General features: G+C 41.5%; 2 protein-coding genes across 4 annotated transcripts in view; one reads left to right on the top strand and one right to left on the bottom strand.

The window, feature by feature from the left end:
- Positions 1-6,965, top strand: part of HDGFL3 (HDGF like 3) — a 42,352-nt gene extending 35,387 nt beyond the window's left edge. For both annotated transcript variants that reach the window (XM_032123048.1, XM_032123049.1), the window contains exon 6: positions 589-6,965. In XM_032123048.1, the coding sequence (XP_031978939.1) occupies positions 589-594 (6 nt within the window). In that variant the 3' untranslated portion in view covers positions 595-6,965. The remainder of the gene's footprint in view (positions 1-588) is intronic.
- On the bottom strand, positions 1,434-23,206 carry TM6SF1 (transmembrane 6 superfamily member 1). 2 transcript variants are annotated; one of them, XM_032123046.1, is made up of 10 exons: positions 22,991-23,206; positions 20,964-21,067; positions 20,378-20,475; positions 19,301-19,404; positions 18,371-18,453; positions 16,904-17,025; positions 12,308-12,412; positions 10,174-10,266; positions 9,074-9,193; positions 1,434-3,517 (listed from the first exon to the last, which is right to left on the bottom strand). In XM_032123046.1, exons 1-10 carry the CDS (start codon positions 23,080-23,082, stop codon positions 3,326-3,328), a joined length of 1,113 nt encoding a protein of 370 aa, XP_031978937.1. In that variant the 5' UTR covers positions 23,083-23,206; the 3' UTR covers positions 1,434-3,325. The 2 variants fall into 2 exon arrangements, with proteins under 2 accessions (XP_031978937.1, XP_031978938.1); XM_032123047.1 differs by lacking the exons at positions 1,434-3,517; positions 10,174-10,266; positions 12,308-12,412; positions 16,904-17,025 and having other exon boundaries at positions 9,108-9,193; positions 22,991-23,126.
- Positions 23,207-23,446: the final 240 nt, after the last annotated feature.

The raw sequence follows: 23,446 nt of genomic DNA, 5'->3' as shown, positions 1-23,446 counted from the left end.
AGCAAGAGATGACCTTGACTCGCCGTGGAAGTGGGAGTTCCTTCCTTTTCTGTCATCACCTTACAGTGAACTGGAGCCAAACTGTTTCCTTTTCAGAAGCAGCGTTTGGATCCCTTAGCAATGAAAATGTTTATCTTTGCTCATGCTTGCTAAGCTTTCGTGTGTTTGAACAAGAGAGTGTTCTTGTGGTGGGACATCCAGGAATGCAGCAGTGCCTGAGCTGCTGCATGAAGCCCATCAGTGATTTAATGCAGTGGAAAAAAACAAAATTTGGCTGTGCCTAAAGTGTGCTACAAGATTTATAATGGAGTGACTGGGGGGAAAAAACCCACCCGTGTACATCACTGGGGCTGCTTACTGAATACAGCCCTAAATGTCTACTTTTAATCTGTGCTCTTTAATATTTTGTAGTGATGTTTAATTGATGTAACCAAGCAGTTTTCTCTAGAAAAAAAATTGTTTGAACCAACCAGGTGGTTACTTGTACCTGTGACTTTGAAGTGTTGAAATATGATACCACTTGTATAAAGTTTGATGCAGCATGTTATTTCTTACATTAAATGTGATTTTTTTCTCTTTCTCTTTCAGACTTAACCAACATAATGACTGCTGAATATTAAGGGAAAACACAAGAAGGTTACATGTTTGGTTGTCTAATATTCTTGGATTTGATATGAGTCACCACATCTGTTCATTAGTACCATCAACAGCATCCCAGTTTGTATGCACATTATTCACATTCCTATCTGTTGTGTTTGCAGAAATGACATTTTTACCCTTTTTTCTAAGGGTTACTTTTTGATTTTCATATTATTTGGTTGCATGAAGTTGCCCTTTTCCAGTGGCTGAGGTTTATGAAGATATCGCATACTTGAACATGTTTTAGATTCCTTTTCTAGACAGAAAAGGCACAACTCCAAATTCTATCATTCTAAATCAACATTTTTAAAACACAACTAAATCTTAGAAATGAGTCCCCTCCATATGATGCTACAATATCTTCCACATACAAACATAATTTTAAATTTTCCTATATCCATACTCTCTTGGGTTTTGATCAGTTTACAACATAAAAGAAAAATTCTTCTTCAGTTGAGATCACCGCCAAGTTCAATAATGTAATAAAATACCTTTCCTTATTAGAAGTACCTAGCTAGTTATACTCTTAATACTTCTCCAAACCATGATGTAATGTACACTATCTGACTTAGTTCCTATATGTGGAGTTAGTGAAAGTCTTTTTGTGTTTCTTTAGATTAATACAAGGATTTTTCCAATGCCAACACAATTTGAAATCATTCATTTGGATGCTTTCCATTTTTAAGCTTACTGTGATATACAGCCCTATGGGAAACCAAAACAAAACATCAATTTTAAATAATGAAAGGCTTAAAAAAGGATGCTGTCATTCTGGCTTTTTTTTTCCTTTTGGAAATAGAACTAGACTAGTAAGTAAGCATTCCAAATCCATTACTCTGTGTACATTATTGTTGCTATTGTGATAATAGAGATTTTTATTTATTTTTATGCCAGCTTTTATTGTGAAAACATATTTAGTCTGGTTTTATCAATCCTTGTTATGCTTGTCCTTGGAACATCTTTTGCGTATTCAAGGTTTGTAGTTGATGAGTTTACTGTAAAAAACTAAAAAAAAAAACCACAAGGAAAAAAAAAAAAAAACACCAAAACAAAACAAAAAGGAAACAAAAAAAATGTATTGTTTTTACAGAATAAATTTATTGGAATGTGTATTGGGAGTAAGGTTTGAGGTTGTAAGCAACTAAGTTAGCGTCATATTTGGCTTCATACGTGTAATAATGTGAGGTATTAATGTAAGTCAAGTATTAAAGCAAAACATTCTGTTAACATGAGTTGACCATAATAGATACAAGTGCAGGTGAGATCTTTATTTTTTCTGTACTTTGCCTTTTCGGGATAACAGGAGGTCATTAAATTCACCTTGAATGTATTCAAAGTTTCTTTAAAGACATCAGAAGTAACATCCAGAGGCTCAAATACCTGTTTGTGAGCCAGCACGTCCTGTGACAGCCCGACGGCGCTGGGTTTGTTTCCCTGGGAAGAGGCCCTGGATAGAGCTATCCCAAAGCCTGAGGAGCTGCACCAGGGATGCTGGGTGCCAACAAGCATTGCCTGAGGTGTGCTGTGGTTGCTTTGGACCTGCCCCTTTGGCTGGAGGTGTAAAACCTGGGGCCTCTCCTCTGATCGCTGCTAGAAACTGCACGGCAGCCTTCAGCAGGAGAGTGTTACAGCCTGAATTTCTCAGTGCTCTGAAGGTCCTCTCATGCAGGGTGCAACACACAGGCACGTGAACTGCTTTTTTGTTACTGATTAGGCTTACAAATAAAATTCTTTCAATCAAAACACCAAGAAGTCAACATCCCCAAATAAAGCGTTTCCAGTTAAAACGTATCAGCTAGTTTCATCTGTGAGAAAGGCACTAGGTGTACTGCTTTTAATATAAATACACATAGAAGGCATAGAAATAGCTGTAAGTGCAAACAGAAATGTAAGCTGCCCAACCCAAGGTCGCTGTGTTTGCTGCTGCTTGTTTCTGAGCCAGCAGCATTAGCAAAAGTAGCCAAAAGTAGACACAGCCAAAACCCCTCTTCTCTGGAAACGCACTGACGGCCTGAGCCCAGCAGCTCACGGCCCTGAGCCCTCTGTGCCCAGCCCACAAGTGCTGGTGAGCACCTGCTCGGCTTCAAGCAGGTGAGCAGACCTTGCAGAAGTGAATCCTTAAGAGAATTAACAAAACTATATGATTTGCTTATCATATATGGGGTCTTACCATAAGAGTTGATTGCTTCTTAAAAGATTTCTTGGGGTTTTTAACAAGGCTGACCCACAAGACATACTTTTTGACAAATAAAACATGTGCATGTGACAGAGTTATGTATGTTAATTTTTCATGCTTCACAATGCTGACCTTCATGTTGTGCAGTAGCTCTGTGCAGGGACTGCTAGCACTGCTATTCTTCAGCGTGCGGAGGCTAAACACTGACATCATTATTATTATTTAACTTCATGCAGTATTTCTAAAACTGTCAAAGCAGCTTACTTAAAAATAGCTGTGGGAACTGGCAATCCACTGCCGCGCAAAGTCACAATGTTGAGAAGTGGAGCTAAAGGCAGTCGTCTTTATTTTCCCTTTTTCAGTAGGATAAACAAAACAGGCCATGTGGCTTTACACAGTTGTGCAATTTTACACATCTTACACGCTTCATTTGGGTTCCATTTGAGCAGTTCAGTTTCATCCCAACCCAATTATATACAGAGCCAAGGACAGGAGCTGGAAACAGTTCTGCTATTCTGTTTTTTCTTCTTGTTTTGGTTTCATAAAAAACTCTGGCTTGTTGACACACCTGTAAGCGAACAGCTGGGGAAGAATCCCATACATTATGTTCAATATCAGGAAAAACTCTTTTGCTTCTTCAGGGACTCTGTAGATGTAGGGAGTTCGAGCATGAAGAGAAGCACCAATATGGGAAAATTGAGCCTGTGGTGTGTATATAACACATATATTAAAAAAAGGTAAAGTTGATGTATATTTTTGGAAAGATGGCATAATCTGCATGCAAGTCTGCATCTCCAGTGACATTTTCCAAGCCAGCCCTTATTCTTATTCCAGAATTATCCATCATACTTTTGCACAGCGGCATAAAAATACAGTCTAAACTAAAACCATTAATATCTGGGTGTATGAGGCATAACTGGAACCATCAGTGGCATGGTAAGAGGTTTGTTTTATGCACGTGGTCATTCCATCAGGTACAGGATTCCACCCTGGCTTTCTGGGTCGCAATTTGTGCAGGAGGGTCCACGATCCTTCCCCAGACAAGTGGCCACTGAAGGGCACATCCCCACAGAGCCCAGTCAGGGGGGAGGGCTCTCACCCACCTGCCTGGGAGGGTTGTTGGGAGTTAGACACCAGTGGGAGCAGCCAAACACTCACTCTGAATAAAGTTAGAAAGTAAAATCTTGGAACCTATGTTATTTCTGGTTTGGGTTTGGATTTTTTAATCTTAAACCCAGATTGTTCCAGATTCTGATCCCAGAACTCCTGATGATTTCAGAAAATGTCTGCAATATTTGGGGTTTGGGCTGGGGCTGTTCTGAAGTATAGGTTGAGCATACAGTGAAGGTTATAGGCACAGACAAGCTTGCTGGCCTGAAGCATATTTTTAGCATAAACAAACACTTAAAGATAGAAGTGTCAGGATAGTCCGTGTCTTTTGTTTCCATCTGTTACCTGCTATTTCAAGCCACAGCTCATTCACATTAACTATTGTGTGTCCAGATTTTTTTATTATTATTATTCAGTCAGTTAGCAGTGGAGGAGATCTGAGAAGGTAATCATCAATTTGATCATAAGGAGAGCACTGGGACACCAGGATTTTAGGAACACAGAGGAGGAAACTGTGGCCAAATCACATCCTCTGTTCTGGCTTCAGCAGGAGTCATTTTGGCCTCACGTAGAACACAGTTCTGGTCACAGCAAAGTAGAAAGGGAAATAACGTGCAGGTGTTTCAATACACTGCCCTAGGAAAAGGTTAGGCTGAGACCATCCATCAAAACAGAAAAGGAAATTGGTTTTCAGGTGATTCCAGCCACCTCAACTGAATTGGGAGAGCTCATTGAGCAAACCTGAGCCAGGAAACAAAAGTAATCAACAAAATCAAATACAAACACACTTCAGCAGAGTGCCACTTAGCGTGTTTCTGTAAATAGCTATTACACAGCAAACAGATGTTCAGGGGTACACTGTCAGCAGCCTTTTTATACCGGCCTGGTAATTCACTTTGTCTCTTGCAGCCCATTTGTTCTCCCTGCCTCAGACAGGCCCTGCCTTTGGCACCTGGGTGGGTTCACTCAAATCCCTGCTACCTCTCCTGGTGTGGGAGCCTTCTCAGCCCAGGCAGCCAGAGCAGCTCAGCAGCAAAGCCCTCTCGTAGCACAGGGCAGCAGACTCCCAGACATGGACAGACAGCCCCCAGCAGGCTGCAGGCAGGAGGTTTGGGCTGTCTGATGCTCACCTGGACACTGAGAGCCTCTGGGTTGCATTTTAGAGCTTTGTCTGGGGTGAACAAGCTGCCAAGCTGCTACTTCTCTGGGGGGGATTGTGAGGCCTGCCTGCCTGTGAGAATGGCCAGCTGTGCATCAGAGTAAGTTGAGAGTAAATTCCTCAAAATTCGTAGTAAACCTTGTCAGAAGGAGCTGTAAGGGGATGCTTCTGAGAGACCCAGAACTCCCAGAGCCTCCAAGATGCCTGAGTATCTAAGCCTTACTGTGTGGTCTTGTCTCTTACAAGAGTTGTGGCACATTAGTGAGCTTTAATTGTTGTAAAACCAAAAAGCAGTAACATGATGTCCTGTCTGTAGCCTGCAAAGATTTTTTAATAGTTAATGATGTACCATATGAAGTTATTGTTTATTAGACTTGTTTTTCACTGTAGCACATGGCTTTTTCCTTCATTACCAGGGAGGATATTTAGGTCTGTGAAGTCACTTTTTTTTTTTTAATTTATTTGATTTGCCTCTGTGAAAATTGTGTTATGTCTTTAATCTCGTGTGTTTCTCTTCCATGAATGTTCTCTGCTATTTTTTTTTTTCCCCTCTTTTTTTTCCTTACTTGGGGCAGGGAATATGTCTTAAAAGCAGATCTCTCACTCACAAGTAGCCCAGTCCTGCTCTTCCTTCAAGTACCAGGCAGACTGGCACCAAACCCCTAATTCTGAGCTGTCAGTCCCTGCAGAGCTCTGTGTCTGTGTGCCATAGGCTGGTGCTCAGTGAGAGAAACCTTGAGTCTGTTGTGTTACCTCTCTGTGATTGGGGTCTCTCAGCAAATAAGCCATTCCTTGGTGCTTTCTGTTACTGAACCCTCTCCAAGGGGAGAATTGTGAGGCTCCAACAAACCCCTGAGCCTTGGCTGAGAAATCAACCAAATGAGATGCTGCAGGCCACCTTCTAAGGTAGCCTTACGTGTCTAACACCCAGCCTTTGTTACCCCCAAGGCCTTGGCCACTCTGCTCCTCGGGCATTCCCACTGCAGTTGGAAGCTGCCTGGTGCTGGATGTGGCACTGCCCAGCTTGACAGCTGCAGTCTGTGAGTGCCTGCTGCTCATTAACCTGCTTGTCTGTATGAAGTAGTTTGGATTTGGACTTTTTACGATATTTTTTGCCTTGTTGCCTAATCATAGGCAGTATTTCAAGTATTTCTTACCCTGCGGTTAAGGACAGAGAAGGACCCAGAAAAAGGTTAGGAGTCCTTCTTTACTCTGTGCCTTCTGTCTAAGACTGACTAAAATCAGGCAAAGACTATAACTTTGGAAGGGCTTGGACCTGGTCTCATGAGCCTAAGAAAGCCATCAAATGGGGGGGGGGAGAAAAAAATACATTCCTTGGGTTTAGGGTCTCTGGTAGACAAGAAGCACTGCAGAAAGTAGCCACCGAAAATGGCAGAGTTACAGAAAACACTAAGAGGGAGTAGAGGAAAACTTTCTACATTTGAGAAAAGAGAGAAATGGGCTGCAGAGAGCTGGTGAGACAGAATGGTTTCAGCTAGCAAGGCTGTGGCTCTTCATCCCTTCTCATGTGGCTCACTTGCATAAGGAAATACCAATTTCATCAAGTCCAGAGGCTGTTCCAACCCTTTTGTATAATCAAAGCTCCTGGTACTTCACTCATGAAATTGAAAGAGCTCCTCCTGAAGCTTCAGAAAGTCTAGTAATTATTGGGTCACAACTGGTTTTGGAGTCTGAATGTTAGTAATGGAGTCATTCAAGCTGAGAGTTATATGTAATTCTGAAAAACAGTAAATGTGTGTCTGTGTGAAAGGCTAGTAGGCACTTTGGAGGTTTTTAGTTTAGATGCATCACATGGTGTTTTGTGACTTGTTTTTGTAAAAAGTACATCATAATGATAGAAATAAAAATAATTAAAATCTCCATGTTCCCCATCTGTAGGAGCAGTGTTCATTCCCTGGGAGCAGTGCACACTGCTTCCACCATCAGATACTTACCTTTATCAGACCTTTTTGTGTGAGAGGAAGCAAAATGTGTTGCAGTAATTACATATGTTTTAATTACCAATTAGTATTTTAACTTAAGATAACAGCAGACAAACCTGGAAGTGTGTTTTGTGCCTCAAAATGACAAAACCCCCAAATAATCTAGAAAGAATCCTCAGTTCATTGTCACATGCATTTTACATCCCAGGTTGGTCACAGTTTACCAAGTCAAATCAATTAAATCATGTTCACTTGTAGGATGGCTGAAGTTCATCCTGCAGTGCATTGAAGTAAAAATGACAAAAAAACCCCCTCCCAAATGTCAAGAAATGTTTTTTGAAGCAAGATAAAATATGGACAGTGCACAGCAACATATAGTTCTCTTAATCAGTTTCTGTCAGCCCACAGCTTTTGCTGGTGCCAGGACGAGCTTTAAATAGTGAAATGGGAAATTTTGGGTGTTAGTCTAATGTGTAAATTGACATCCTGAGGCTGAACCACGAACAACAACAGAGGGATTTAGACTTCAGCAACAAAGTGTAGCATTCACACATCTAAAAGGTACAAAGGGCTGTTTAAAAAGTGAGTATTTGTTGCAGGAAACATTTTAAAGGGGGGAAAAAAACCCCAAAACCAACTACAAAAAAAATCACCTCCAGACTGGGAGGCTGGGCTTTCTGGTAAGTTTGCAAGGCTGGGATAGTCATCATGCTCTGACTTCTGATTTACTTTTCCTTGTGTTAAAAAATCTTTGAAGGAGTGATTTCTTTCCTGATTGTCTGGGCAATTCATGAAACCTGAGTAATCTGTCAGTAGAGGAAAGTTCCCAACACCCCTTTGCCTACTTAGCTAGCTTGTGCTTTTTTTTTTTTGAGATTTAGGCCAAACACTGTTGTACAGTATTTATGATACCTTTTGAGCATTTAAACTTCCTCATTAATGTTTGCCAGATTCTGTTTTTCTATTTTGATATCACATGATAGTTCAAGATTCTCTATAAACTGATAGAGAAGAAAAAAGAAGTCCTACTCTCTGTGGTAACTGCTCCCAAATAGAAAATGTCATTCCACCATTCTTATTGGCAGTTAAAGTGGATTGTAGTTTGTACCCATGATTATCTCAGACCCAAGGAACTAAGTGTTGGTTTGTGTTTATCTCATAATGGTATTTGAATACACTTACTGCTGTGTCCCTATGCTGTCACTATTGTGGCAGGGTTGTTGTGCTTGTTTTCTGCACTGCCTGGATGTTCTGAGCACACACATTTCATTTCCTACGTACAGAACAAACCAACTGTCCCTGTGTCTCATCTGTTTAATGCTCATCCGTCTGTCATAAGTCATTTACTAGTTCCTGCTGGATTGTTTTGTTTTGGTCAGTCTTCTCATAAGCATCAGAACCATTTAGTAATTAACTACAGTTGTTTATTTAAGAGAACCAGAACAGAATGACTAAAAGAAATATGATCACTGTCTGCCTTTGGTAACACAAACACATCTGGGTGTTACTGAAGTTTGAGGCCCAGGCGGCTCCCAGAGTTCTATCAACATCATCCACTGACACTACATTTTGTGTGACAAGGAAATACTTTTTCCATTTCTATATTTCAAACTACCTACTTGGCTGTCACTGTCACCCCAAGACATTGGCCAACAGAAATTATGGAAACAATGTACTGTGCTGTTGTGTTGTGTTTGGGTTTTGCTGGGTTTTTTTAACAATTGATTGTCACAGCTTTAGGATGGGCTTTCTTCGTGATCCCAGGTAAAGAGTGCATGGCACTTAATAAGGTTTAAATGAGCCCAATAAAAACATTGTGTAGGAGGAGAGAAGTCTGCTAAAGCAGGAATGTGGTCATTAGAGACACGTGGTAGATTTGATTTTTCACTCCCTTAAATTAAGGGGTTTTTACAGATACAAAAGGTGATCTGAGTTACATCAGCACAAAACCTGCATGGGAAGATCAAGCCCTGGGCCCCTTATTGATTCCATAGGTCTCTACTTATTATTATGTAATTTAAAAGTGAACATTTTGCAAAGAAATACCTGAGCAAGTCCTCCAGCATGTATGAGGGTCAAATCAGGCATCCAGGAACAGCCAGGCACCAGCAGGCCATACAGAGCAATCACATAGTATGGCACCGAGTAGAACATGTATGCCAGCATCTGCATTTCAAACACAAATATTAGTTGCTTTGCAGTGTGAGGGAGATGCATTTAAAAATCAGTCAGCTGCTTGCTGAGGAGTTGAGACTACTCAAAACTACACTTCTGGCCTCAATGATTCCCAGGGCTATTTTGCAGCTCTAACTTCACACCTGGATACTGCTGACTGGATCCAGCTACCCTAAGGTCTCTCCTAATATTGGTGGCTGTTGTCTCCTTGCCCATCCATATCCACTTCATCCAGGACATGTATTCCTGCCACTTACTGTCCTGAGACCATGTCAAAAAGCATGGCTTGGCTTAACTCCTTGTCCACAGAACACGGGAGTCCCTTTGTCAGGCTCCACTGCAGTCTCAGTTGGGAGCTGTGAGACACAGCCATGCCACCCTTTCCCAGAAAGAGCTCATCCAGCAGAGATACTTGGTTTCTGCTCATTTCTGCATCCCTGTGTCCTCTGACTGCTTTGGGCCCTGTCCCCATGCAGCAGCCAGGCTTGCAAAGGATTGTCAACATCAAATACTACAGAATGAAAGCACAGCATTCCCTCATCTGCAATGCTTTTTGTATTAACTGCCCTTTTTCAAAAGTGTGTCACTGGGGACAGAAGTGTAAAGTGAGCTTTAGGAATCTAGTCCTATTACACCCCTTCTTGCTCCGTAATTCCAGACTGAAAATCTACTTTGCCTTTCTAAGGAAGGGGAATGAACATAAAAAGCATGGCAATCTGTTTCATGGGCTGCATTAAAAGAACCCTGAGTAATTAGGATGTGTAACTCCATGTAACCAATTTGAACCTAAGTTAAGCTTATCACAACAAGGAGTTGGTATCCTACAATGGCTGTACTCGAAAATACCCTCTAATTTGCCATGAATTATGATTCCTGTATTGATCTTGTCATCTCTGAAACCCATGGCTTTATCTTTGCCCCAGTTTACAAACCACTCCTTACCACTCTGTGCTCCATGCTCGGGGCTTTACCTGAAGCTTGGGATAGGCAGCAGGATCTTTTATATAGGGCTCGTGCAGTTGAATGTACAGCCGGCAGAGCTCAGCAGGGCAGTCCAGGGCAATCTGAGAAGAAGTTTTAAAAGTTCCTGTGATCAATTTGTTCTGAAACCAGCCAACCTGACACGTGTCACCAGCCCTAGAGGGGCACTCATGGTCTGCAGCACAGCTACCCTGGAGCCTGCGAAGGTGATCCATGTGATCACCAGTTAAAAGGTGAAATGCAGCCTCCTCTCAGCTCCTGCTCAGTGGGTTTGTGAGGAAATGCTGGCAGCCTGCTTTGAAGATTTTGTCTGGAGGAGAATTTGGTCAGTTGGCTATGCTGTAGTAAAAGTATAATTGCTATTGATCTGCTCTGATTAATAGCCTTTGATCCCACTAAATGAACTTTCCAATGGAAAATTGCTCCAAGAGTGGAAACTTCAGGATAAGCACCCAGTTTTAGGATAGCAAACTGTGGATGTAGTCCAAGAAGAGAGCTGCACTGGGACAAGGTAGCAGTGGAGAGCAATGCATGAGACAGGTGTTACTTAAAGTAATAAATTTTGAGAGTAGTAAAGGAGACATTATTGGATTTTACATTCCTATAGAAAGAACAAGTTCCAAATAAACATGGAGAGACTGCAAAAGTAGTTCCTTTTCATGCGAGGCCTTAAAACTACTACAGAAAGTCCTGCTCTAAATTGAGCTAGCAATCCATGTGAGCAGCTGTCCCTGAGCATGGCTGTGGCATTGTTAATGCCTGAGCTGCAGGGCTGACCAGAGGGTTTTGCACCGCTTGATTTCATGTGCATTTGTTGTGCAGCTCTGAGGGGGTGATGCAAAACTTCACAAACAAGTCAATATTCCCCCCTGTTCTGTTCCAACACGGGCATCCAAGAAGCAGGTCTGTGTGGGCTGTAATGGATTACGTTTTATGAACTTTTTCACAAAATTATGGTTGCTGCAGCTTATAGAGAGATGTTCAGTTGATCTCCGTATGTATGAGCAGTTCCTGTTTGGTGAAGGAAATACATAAGGAAATTACCAGGGTCTCAAAATCAACAAAAAAAAAAAAAATTCCTCTGAGAAACGAAGTGGGACTGCAGAACCAAGTTAGACTGTGAGACCAACATTTTGCACAGTGAAATTACAGGTAAACCAGCAGATTTAACCTGTATCAGTGGTGCTCTGAAGTAACACAATCTGTAAGAAATAAAGCAGTCTGGCAAATTAGAAGAAAAAAGTGTTTCTGAGAGGCAATTTTTAAGAGAAACAGGAGGTGAGAGAGGAATGTGAGCAGCACAACTACAAAAGGACAGTCTGCACTAGGTAAATAAAATGTTGCTTGGGTATTTATCATCACCTCCTGCTTGAATTATTCTAGAAAGGATCAAATCTACAAATCAAGCAAGCAGGCAGTTATCTGAGATGCCTAAACATTTGAGCTGTGCTCACTGAGTGATACACAAGTTTCATTCTGCTTAAGACAGAAAATGCATTAGAGCTGACAAGGGAATAGATTTCCCTACTGCTGGATTTACTCCTGAAAGCATTTTCAGTACTGCTTACTTCCCTCAGAAATTTTAATTCAATCAACTATGCTTAGAGAGCAACAATTTAAAAAAATTGTCTCTTGGTAAGTAGAAACAATGTGTGTTGTTCAGGTAATGTGGATAATTTTTTTTTCCTTTTAGGTGGAAATGTTCTCCTCTATCTCATGCGGTGTAAACTGATGTGGTTTTGTACATAATTTTAAATATGCATTACTGCTTAGAAAAACATGAATGCAGAATTCCTTTAGTTGCTTTGTCTCGATGTTCTTGGCCATAAATGTAACAACAGACCAATGAAAACAGCTTTAGGTCGTGTTGATTTCCTCTTGGGATGCTATTTACTCTGGTGATTGTGCACCTCCACTTGAAAAACATGCTGCACACAGCACAAAATGGAGAAGCAAAGCACCATTAGTTATCATATATAATTTATCCTTTTATATCTAAGGCCTACTTGAACCCAAATGTTACAGGATTTCCCTTGGCCACAATGTGCATGCTTTTTCATACAGGCTCAAGTTTAAAAGTTTGACTGAAAATTAAATTAAATTATTAAAATATGTTCAACTTACCATGCCCCTAAATATGCAAAACCCCGTGGCTAGAATGAGGTATGCAGCTAACATTAAATCTATTGGTCGTCTTAAGAGTCCTTTCTTCTGGACTTCCTGAACCACCTGCAACACAGAACGTGTTTAGTGGGTACCTCCTGGTTCCATGTCACGTGTATTTAACTCCAGATCAGTCACTGCAGAGAGGGTGGAGTGGTGAAACATCATGAAACATCACATCTATCCATTGATTTCAGAGACAGAAGACTTCCACTAAAAATGTGACTTCAGACTTTATAGGATGTAGTGAGGAAAATTAATCTGGATAAACTCTAGAAATGGATGGATCCAACTGAAGCCATTTCAATACAGATTAGTGTCATTTCAAGCAACCTAAAATCAAATGAACACTAACTCTGCAATCACCTAAGGCTTTAAAGCAGCATGACTTCTTTAAAATTGTCTTTTTATAATTGGAAATAACATGTTTTCCTGAATGTCCCCATGTAGAAAAGCCTTGGAAATGTAGGTTTGTCTCAAACATTTGAAGTTGAATCTAGTATGTTTTGTAAAAAGACTGGGTCCATCTCATTATTGAATGCTGGTTTTCAGCAGCTTGTGACACTATTAAAATTAATGGACTATCACTGGCATAAAATAAAAGCTTTTCTGTGGCTGGTTGAGTCCTCTGCTGAGTTCAGTGAGCAAATATTGTATCTTAGCATGCAACGCAGAAACAGAGAATTAAATGTGTGTGTATCGAGTACGTGGAAACCCTGCCTTCCCTTCTTCTATCCCTGAGCACTGTGAATTCCTGGGATGGGCACTGAGGCACCTCCAGCCCCTGGCTCTGCTCTTGTGCCTCCTTTCCCCAGCACAGGAATCCCCCCTGCTGCAGCAGGGAGGGGAGGGGTTCACACTGCAGGAGCAAAGGCCATTTCGATATCTAACGGGGAAGGTGGCTTGGGGGAGCCAGAGGCATCTCTTTGCCTATACAGTAAAACCTACAAGACCCATGGAAATAGTCTGAGCTACACTTTCTGCAATGTGTAGTCACAGACAAAATTATAAACACATCAGAGTATCTTTCTGTAGTTCAGAGGGAAAACTTCCCCATGTATATGTGTTACTCATTTCCTCTTCCTTTTTATTGGCCGTTTGTTGGCATGCAGACAGCAAAAGAAAAACCTGCTTTCCTTCCTGTTATACACTTGTGGAATTGTCTCCAAAGCGCAAAACAAAAATTAGGATGCAGGGGCACAGTTAAAAGCACACAGGATCAAGATACTCACAATAAAGTTATTGAAATGGGAGAACCAATCTTGCAAGGACAATTTCTGAGTAAATGCTACAAGATCTGGATTACAGGTTCACAAAAATAAGGCTATTGCAAACAGATAGGCCATCTCTTTCATAACAATTTTTTTCTGGATCTTTCTTTCAAAGGATCTTTTTCAGACAAAAAAAAGAGTGACACCTTTGTTTGCTCTTCAAACACAAGTAACAGGTTTTGGCAGTATGGTGCCACTTCACAGTATTCACAGTACCAGTGTAGGAGTATTTTTAATATTACCTGCAAAGAATGCCTAAATTCAAATGTGTATTCCTATAAAAGAAAAAGGCCTCTCATGGCTGAGTTACAAATAATTTTCAATTGTAGACTGCCTAGGATAATAGAAAGCTGATATATTTTCTTTCCCTTTTGGACTATGTGAGAAGCACTTATATATATATATATATATGTATGTATCACTCCTCTTTTCAAATATTTCAGTATTCCTCTTCAAGTATTAAATGTAATCACAAAGCTACAATAGAACTTTGTGCTTAGAGGGTTTGGAGACAAGGCCAATATAAGTGGCAGCAGCCTCTGCTGCAGTACTAGTTTGTGAAATTGCCAGGGTACAGAAAATTCACACCTTTTTTCTTTATACAGACATGCAAACAAAATGAAAATGCAAAGCTTAAAAAAAAAGGGAAAAAAAGCAGAAGCAGGAGTTTGAAAGACAGGATGCACTTTGCTGGCAGACCTCAGCTACAGAGTAGTTTTTCCTTATCTTTCTTTTACCCAGCAAAGCCCCATCACCCCGTGCTAAATTGAATTACATGTTGCAAGCACTGGCCAAGCAGATCTGGCCTGCCACAGGTTTCCCATGAACTGCAAACAACGTTGAGCTCTGCTCAGATCTCTGCAGCCCCAGGGATTCCTTTGTGCAGCAAGGAAGTGGGTAGGAACGCTTTGCAACTTCTGTTACTTCCAGGAAAAAGCTATTTTCCATAACTTCTGAGAGGCTTCTAACATGATCAGTTTTAAGGAATTGGAATAATCCTGTGTGTGCTGTCTGTAAAAGTCAGTCCCTTCAGAATTCATGTGCAAATCTGAATTTGTGTATTAATTCTGTTAAAGAATTTTGAATTATATTAAACTTTTCTGAGCTGTTGTAGATAAATCTGTTGGGCTTTATAAAGACTGCAGCACAGGTTGGTTTGATTCCAAATGAGGGCATAGCTCCCTTCCACTCCCCTGAACCCCCCTCCATTAGAAAACACCCAAAACTTGAATACCTCTCCTCTGCCCCCACAATGATTATTTTTTTTAGCTAACAGGTTTGTAATAATATTATAGCAATGTATACCTTGGCCAACAGAATACACTTTTCTTCTGTTGCTTTCATGTAAGTATTTTCCTGTATACTAACAATTGCTAGCTATAAACTATTGTTACATTTTCTTCCTAATTTTTTTGATGCCAACTCTGAATAACGATAGCTAGAAAAAAGCTAAATTTTACAGCTTATTCCAAATGACCTACTGATATATTCAGGACTTAAAATGATTAGCTCACTGATTAGTAGCATTAAACACAATTATTTCCTGGAAGCAATTGTTAATTTGGGACTGAAAGAGTCATATGAAAAATTCACAAGTAGTCACATTAAGATTTAAAGGCATGCTCAGATATGGAGCATAATTTACCTGTGAGGATTAAATACAACTTCTGAAAAACAAACAACTTGGGTGGGTTATGAAGTTCCAGTGAAAGGAATAAAGGCTTTTTCTATAATCTTCTGGGCAAGGAAGCTTAGGTTTACAAGAAAGAATTTACAAAGAAGGGCAATGTTAAATTTTAAGATCACCAGCTTTTCATGCACTCTCTTTTTGAAATAGAATTTTAGAACTAAGTTTCTCTGAAATATATAATAAATTAAAATATCAAACCTAGGTAAGCAGTTTAGCTCCTGGTAAGCCCAGGAGACATGGCTGCATTTCAGCAAGTAATGGGCCCATCACATATTTTCTATAATGTCTAGTTCTGTGGTATTCTTATTACCACAAAAACACACTGAAACCTTCATCCATGCTCCACAGAAAGGCTGCTCTCACTAATGTGTGCAGTAAAAATTTCCATCACTACCTTTAACTACACTTGATGAGTCTAAATAAAGTGCTTCTGGCCAGAATTAGTGACTCCTTCAAACAAATCAGCTCAAATGGCTTTGGGATGGGACATGTGGTTTCCTACAAACCCATGCAGGAGAGTAGCTTTAGCACCTGAAGATTCCCCCAATCTGCCTTCCACAGCGATTTGCCCTGAAAGTTGTGATTCATTTGCTGTTCTTCAGCCCTGAGGAGATGTGAACATCTGTCTGTCCCTCTCTTTCCTGCTGAAGAATGGATGGATGGCTGGATGTTGTCTTTCACACCTCTCTGGGAAGGCCTGTCCTGCCTCACCTGCTGTCACTCTGTGCCACAGGCTCTGCTGCTGGCACTCAGCTGCCCTGAACAGCAACCAATCCTTCACCTCTGTCCATGTTTGCAGTTACAGAATGAACCTGACTGAGACTCAGGGGCTCTTGTGATGCAAAAATATTAATTGATTATATTGCTTACAACTGATACAGAGTGCTGCAGCAGTACACTGGCTTGCTTACAGCAACTGAAAGATCTGCTCTGTGCTACGTACTGCAGGGATTTTTTAATTCTTTTTTTTTTTTTAATAAAACAGTGCATAAACTATTAATGCATTGTTTTGACTGCTCAGTTAATCTTATTGCAACCCAACTAGTAATTTCAAAGACAAAAGTCTAAAAAGTTTCAAGTTAACATTTTTACAGATTTCTTTATAAGAAATGTGTGAAGAATTTCCATATCAATTTATGTAGTGTCTCACCTGTAAAATCTAATATTACAGAAAGCACATACAAAAAATCATTAAATTACATGAAATCTGTAAGTCATGTGCAGAAGAGTACTTTCCTGCAGTGTTTCTACAGAATTTTGTAGTGCTTAATGAAGCTAGTAAACACCAGTATTTCCATCAGCTAAGAAACTGAAACAGTCAGAAACTGAATAGATAGAGAGTAGAAACACAATCACACCTATGAATGGGTTCTTTAAACATGAGATTCTTCTGCTTTTTCTTTATTCCACCATAATGAAATAGTCCTGCAGTATAGATGTGTTTGCAGTGTCCTCACAGCCCAACAGCAATTGTCATAAGAGTGAACAGTCACAGCACATCCCATGCTTGCCAGGGGACCTATAAAACCCACCAGAAACAGCCAGCATATTTCAGCTGCCCTAACAGTAGCCAGCACTGAAATACAATAAAATTACCTTGACTGGAGTGTCGTGAGTCACCGAAGGTTGGTTATAAATTCTGAACCCAGCCCATATGGGGAGGCAGACATACGGTATACTTAGGAAAATAGCAGGACACACTCTTGTTCCATATTTGCCTGTTAAAAAATTATTACAAGATTTATGAGAATTTGTAAGCTCTGTTGCAAAAGAATTAAAAAATATGCTATGTAACATCAAAGCTGAAACAAACATAGAACATTAGAAATCACTGTTAACACACAAATCTTCCTGAAAATCACATGCCCAACAGAAGTAGAGACACAGGTAAAGGAGAGCCTATTAGACAGGAAGCCATTTCAGAATTAGGGACATTTTGAGAAGATGGGAAGCCACCTCTGTCACTCTGCATTGGGTAATCCTATAGGATGGGACAGCTTTCAAATCTCTCAATGGAACCTGCTTCAAATAGAAACCTTGTTCTTTTAAAAATGGGGGAAAATATATCCATTTTTCAAAATCTGTGTTTGTTTTCCAAAGTGCTGATTTCTCCCACAGGCCTGTACTGAAGACAAAACTTTCAGAGAGCTCTCCTCAGCCTCAGGCAAACCAGGAAAACGTGTGTCTTTGACACTGTCTGCTCTCTGTGCCAGAAAGGAAGGTGGCAGGCACGCTCTTGAGAGGCTTTCCCAAGAGGAAAGAGGAAGGGACAGTCACACTAAATCTGCTGTTTTCTCCGTGGTGAGTTTCTCTTCAGAGGAGGGAGCTGGGCTGGCCCCAGCCTGCGCCGTGAATATTCCTCTTCTGTCATAAAAAGCAGAACCAGAGCGACCTTCCCTAAAGCTGACTACAGGATTTGGATACATCAACATTTAGCTGAGCATTTGTCAACTTTGCAACAGTTTCCTTAGCTAAAAAGGAAATCTTTTCTTGAGAAAGGTTTCACCCTTAATGGCTCACCTGCCAGTAACAATGATGTAAATATTTTTATTGCAATCCTCACCTCTAGCTGCACAGCTATGCACGGATTTATGTTAGAAATCTAGGAATGTTAAATTTAGTTTGAAAATGGAATAACTTCCAGATTTTACATTTAAAGGTGATTTGGATGCCTCTTGTACGCTGCTGGAAAGTCAGACTTCTAAGCAAATTGGAAATTTTATGCAAAGTAAGATTTATATATCTATGATACTGAGACAGTATTGTCTCATTACTTAAACCTGGTTTACATGAAAGCCTAATAGATATAACAAAACACAATATTTCCTTTTTTTCCCTTGAAAGCAAAGTAAATTTAAAGGGCTTTTTCTCCCCTAGTCTCCATCTTTTCTTCCTCATATTTAAATTTTAAAGTATCTTGCATCTCTTTACTGATATTCCTAAAATTCCTGTTTCATATTATTACAGAAATGAACCAACACTGCACTAAAATATAGATAGCACAATGCTTAATTTAGAAAATGTTTCACAGGATAAAGCTGGTCATATAAATTACTTCCTTACCCACAATATTTCCAGGCATAAAGACAATGATGCTCATGATAATGGAACCCAGCCAGTAGAGACCAATGGTTCTATAGCTTTGTCTGTTTAAAAAAGAAAACAAGACATCATTATTGAACAGTTTCTAAAAATTCCCTACTCTAAATATTATATTCATTGCCATGGTTGTATTTTAGTAATAGAGGTTTTTAAAATCTGTACCACAAGTCAACAGTGGATTGTTGCCTCTGAGAGGGGTCACGGAGGAATTCATATGGAAGAAGGTTATCACATGAACAGTACAGGCTTTGGGCATACTCTGCTATTTGCTGTTATGTGTCTCTCCTCTGAAGGCTGACTGCATGAGTTTGCACATCACAGGCTGTACAAGACTATAAAAGAATTCATAATTAATTTCATACTGTTAATGCTACTATTACCAGCAGGTACATTTGCCTCTGAAATTTAAGTACTTACTATCTCAAACTCTTTATTCAACAGCAAGCAGCATAAGAATCTCTAGAAATAACCATTTGCTCTTAAACTTCATGATACTCTCTAACAGGGATGAGAGATCATCGTGGTGCTAAGCAATACATTACTCCTACCATAAATTTTTTATTTGAAAAACAATTTTTCTTCACACATGCTTTTAATGCACATCATCTTTCAGCTTTTAGCTAACACAAAGACATGTAGATGTGCTCCACTCTGCTGCAGGGTGAAGACAGGCTGCACCTCCATGCATTTGCTGGGCTTAGTCAGCTGAGAGAAAGAGTAACTTGGCAAGGGTAGAACCCCTGGAAGTAATGGAATTTTAACAGCGTTGCTTTGGCCTACAACATGAAACCACCCCGAAAGAAAAATCTAAACACTGCATGGAAAAGAAAGGCCTTTGTAGATTATGTGAGAAGGCAAGCAAAGTGAAGAGTGCACAAATCCAAGACTCACTCCCATGCAATGGCTGCCACCATCAGCAGGTACATCAGGTAGTGAGCGGAGCCGTCCCAGTAGCAGATCACGTGGCCGTACGCCGTGTTCAGATACGGCTCACCCTGGGGAACGTCCATGTGGAAAAAAACACAGTGCTTAGGGCAAGAATAACAATTAATAAAGAGCAGCAAGTAACGAGTTCAGAAGAGTAACTGGCGTTCTTTCAAGCCAGTGGTACAGCCTTGAAACAACAACACACATTTCCGAGCACAGACCTGACCTAGGCAGGATCAGGAAAATTGCATGAGTTCTAGGTTTGCAATGAAGGGTGCAAGAGAGAAGGGGAAACTCCTGTGTGTGACTGTCAGCATTACTGTGCCACATTATGGAAATACGACTTTTCCATATTTTAGCGATTAAAAACTACAAAATAAAGATAGATTTAGCACAGAACACATACAGATATATTTAGCAACCTGGAGATCTACAGCAGTACTGAATATATGGATGTCAATGTATAACCTTGTAGGGTGCAACTCATTTCACGCTTAAGTTCATGGAATCTTTTCAATGACTTCAGTGACTTTCCTGTCAAGCTCTTACTGAGCTATTTTTGGTGGATGTTGATATTCAGCAGCCAGCAGATTCTGCTGACTAGGTATCTGGCATCACCATTTTTTTAACTCTACTTTAATTCCTTTTAATAAAGTGATTAGGCAGAAATAAAGGAGCGATTTTGGTTTTTTCTTGGTAACCCATTTTGGTGTTGCAGTACTCATGCACTCCTGAGTGCTATCTGTGGTTTTCTGCAATCATGTGCAGTCCATTCAATTCCCACAGAAGTTAACACAGAACAGTGCTACTGAAGTTAAGTGTAACAACAAGGAGCTTGAAAGCAACATTATTTTTCCCAAATGAGTCAGTAGATTGCAAGTCAATGAAGGTTTCATCCATAGCAATAATGAGGCAGGTCAACTACAAAATTCAAGAAGACCCTTTTGAATGTGTAAGTGGCTATTTTTCTGTGACAAATACTACACCAAGCTATTTATAGTGACAATTTTATTTACATTTGTAAGCCAAACTATTATTTACCTCTCTCAAGTAATGAGTCATGAATCCATCAATAATTCCATCCTGTTCCAGTCCAATTATTAGATTCACTACACTGGTAAATGCAAATACAGCATAAACTGTAACAAGATAAAGGGGAAAAAATAAATTAATAAATACTTGGAATCATACAGCTGCTTCCCAGTCCAATTAATTCGGTCGAGCAGAGATCTATTGAACTGGATGTGTCAGCTTTGAGGTCACAGATATTTAACACACAATATGACTTTCCCACATAACTCAGTATTTTTTAGTTACTGGTTGGCCAACACAGCTCTTAGGAAGCTTTTCTGAGGAATGTGAAATTCTGTCGAGCTGTAGGCACAGCCCCCGTGGAAGGTCAGTGTCTGCAGAAAGGACTATGCAGCCTTTCAAAAATCTTGGGCACGTGAAGTTCACAGCCTTGACTGTGGTCATCACTTGGAAAGGAGAAAGGACAACAAAAAGGAGGTGGAGAGGGAAACGTGACTTGCCATTTTTGCAGGTGAGCAAGGCAAAGTGCGTGAGCCATGGCAGCCTAGACCAAAGTCTTAAGTGAGCCAGGACATTCAGCTTTACCAGGACATACCATAAAACAGCGGGTCTTTTGGTGGCTTTCTCTTGACAACAACACGAGCTGACAGAGCAATAAGAACCAGAACAAGTAATCCAACTGCAACGATTACCCAGGGACTGTAACAGCATGTAAAAAAAAAAAAAAAAGAGAGAAAAAGAGAAGAATTTAAAAGAAAAACAGATAGAATTTTGCTTCTTCAGCCTGCTCCTCAAATGCACATACTCATAAGGTGACTTTTAATACTTTAAAATACAGATTTTAAAGTTTATTGCATAGTCTGCCATAGTATTCATCCTATAGTTTTGCAGAAGTTATGTGCCTCTCTTTTCACATGTGATCAGCTAAAAAAAGAAAATATGAAAATAGCTAGATAAACAACATATCCAGAAATCTAGATTTGTCTGACGAAAATCATACTGGTATCTGCAAAAATAAACAGAAACTATGGGAAAATTAAAGGCCAGTGAAAGATGAGGATCTAACCCACAGAGATTTCAAGGCCAAAAAGGATCATTGGGGACATTTTGTCTAACCTCAGCAATAAATTATCTACTCAGGAAATTAGAAATTCAAAAATAAAACACATTGGTCTGTGGAATAGGAGTAGCAGAGTGGGGCACCTCTGATGGATCTGGGCTTAATGTTCAGTTGTGGAAGTGCTGCCAGAGGTCTCTCTGGCCCTACAAGGCGGGACCACTTGAGCGGGTTCAGTGATCAGCACAGGTGGGCTCAGGAAAGAGGATCTTTTCCCTGGAGATGGAGCTATAACGTTACTGCATGAAAAGTGGGAGTGGCACAGAGCACAAAAAAATCTTTGGCACAAAGCAAATTTGTCTCCTTCCCCAAGAAAATGCAAGCTAGGAAAATCAGTTTAAAATTGTTTCATAGGTCTAAGTGTGTAAATTATATTTAGCTTTCTTTAAGTCAAGATTCTCCTCCTCAGTCTTCACTTTTGTCCTTGTGCAAGGGAAAAAAAATGGAGGAGAAAATTAGGCAAAGTCCAGAAGCATAAGCTAAAAATATCTGGTACATCACTTTATACATAGTACCACTCTGTGTCAAGAAAACAGGTTGTGTAGAAATAAATTATATTATGACAATATCAGCCTTAGTGAAACTTGACTTAAAATTATTGCAAAGAATTTGCAAGACCAAATATTTCAGAAAATATACACACATACTTTCTGAGTCAGGATGAGCAGTACTAGCTTGTTGATTTATTCTATGCTTTGAATCTTCTGATAGTCTGTTTTCCCAGTGATGAATTTCTTCATACCGTTACAGCTGTTAATATTGCAGCGACTTTTCACTGCAGTCTATCAGTTTGAAATAAATATTGGCAGTTAATCAAGTAAGTCACCATGTGTTATTCGACATTAGCAATGAAAACCAAAAAAATTTAGTTATCGGCCAGAAGGAAGAAAATGAGGAAGGAACAGATGTAGCAAAGCTCTAAAAAGAAGAAGCAAATATTTGTGCAGTAAAGTTGCAAAACACCCCGGGCTGTGGGATCACAAAATACCACACAGACCTTTAAGTGAAGTGGTTTTTGCCATGAGGAAAGACTTTCCTTTTCTAGTCCTGCGGTTTCTCCTGGGATCCCGGTTTTTTGGCCGAGCGAGGGCACACGGTCATTCCCCGTCACACGCGCAGGCTGAGGGGTGCCTGCGGGAAGCCTGCGGCTCGGGAGCTCTCCGGGGCTGGCGAGTTCTCGCACTCGCTTTGAAACAGAACTGGATTTTGTTTGCGAATGCCCGGGCAGGAGCCGGGGGGAGGCCGCGGCACAGAGGGCACCGCCGGCCCGGGGCAGCCGCAGGCGGGAGCGCCGGGACACGCTCCGGGTGATGGCAACCGGCAGCGAGAGGGTCCCGGGGCGAGCGGCCGCTCTCGCTGCATCCCGGCTCGGCTCCCTCAGAGGACGCGGGCAGGACCCGGCAGCGGCGAGGCGAGGCCGCCCCGCGCCGCCCCGCTCCGCCGCCCGCCCCGTCCCTTCACCCCGCGCCGCCGCTGCAAACCCCGCCGGGCCCGTCCCGCCTCACCTGCCGGTGGCCGCCAGGCAGTTGAAGAGGTACGTGACGGGGATGGCGGTGAGCGAGAGCACGAACACGCCGGTGGCCGCCGAGGCGCTCATCCCCGCGGCGGGAGGCGGCGGCCGCCCTGCGCGCCCCGGCCCAGCCCAGCGCCGCCCGAGCCCGAGGCGCCGCCTCGCCCCGGCCCCTGCCCGCCGCCCGCCCCGCGCCGCAAAGGTTAAATCCGCCTCGGAAACCGGAGCCGCCCGGCGCTCCCGCTGCGGCTCGGGGAGCGCCTCCGCCCGCCCCGGGGCTCGCCCCGCTCCCTCTCGCCCCTGCCCGACGGGCGATGCCGCCCTCTCGGGACCGGGGGTGCGGGTCTAGCCCCGCGGGGACGGACGCTCCTCCGGTGACCGAGAGCGGCGACGCGCCAAGGGGCTGCTGTGACAGCCGAGCGGAGCGCCGCGACAGAGGCGTCGCGGGTTA

This window comes from Corvus moneduloides, chromosome 13, assembly GCF_009650955.1.
Source record: "Corvus moneduloides isolate bCorMon1 chromosome 13, bCorMon1.pri, whole genome shotgun sequence".
In the NCBI taxonomy this organism is placed as follows: domain Eukaryota; kingdom Metazoa; phylum Chordata; class Aves; order Passeriformes; family Corvidae; genus Corvus; species Corvus moneduloides.
This window is presented reverse-complemented; position numbering and strand designations above follow the sequence as displayed.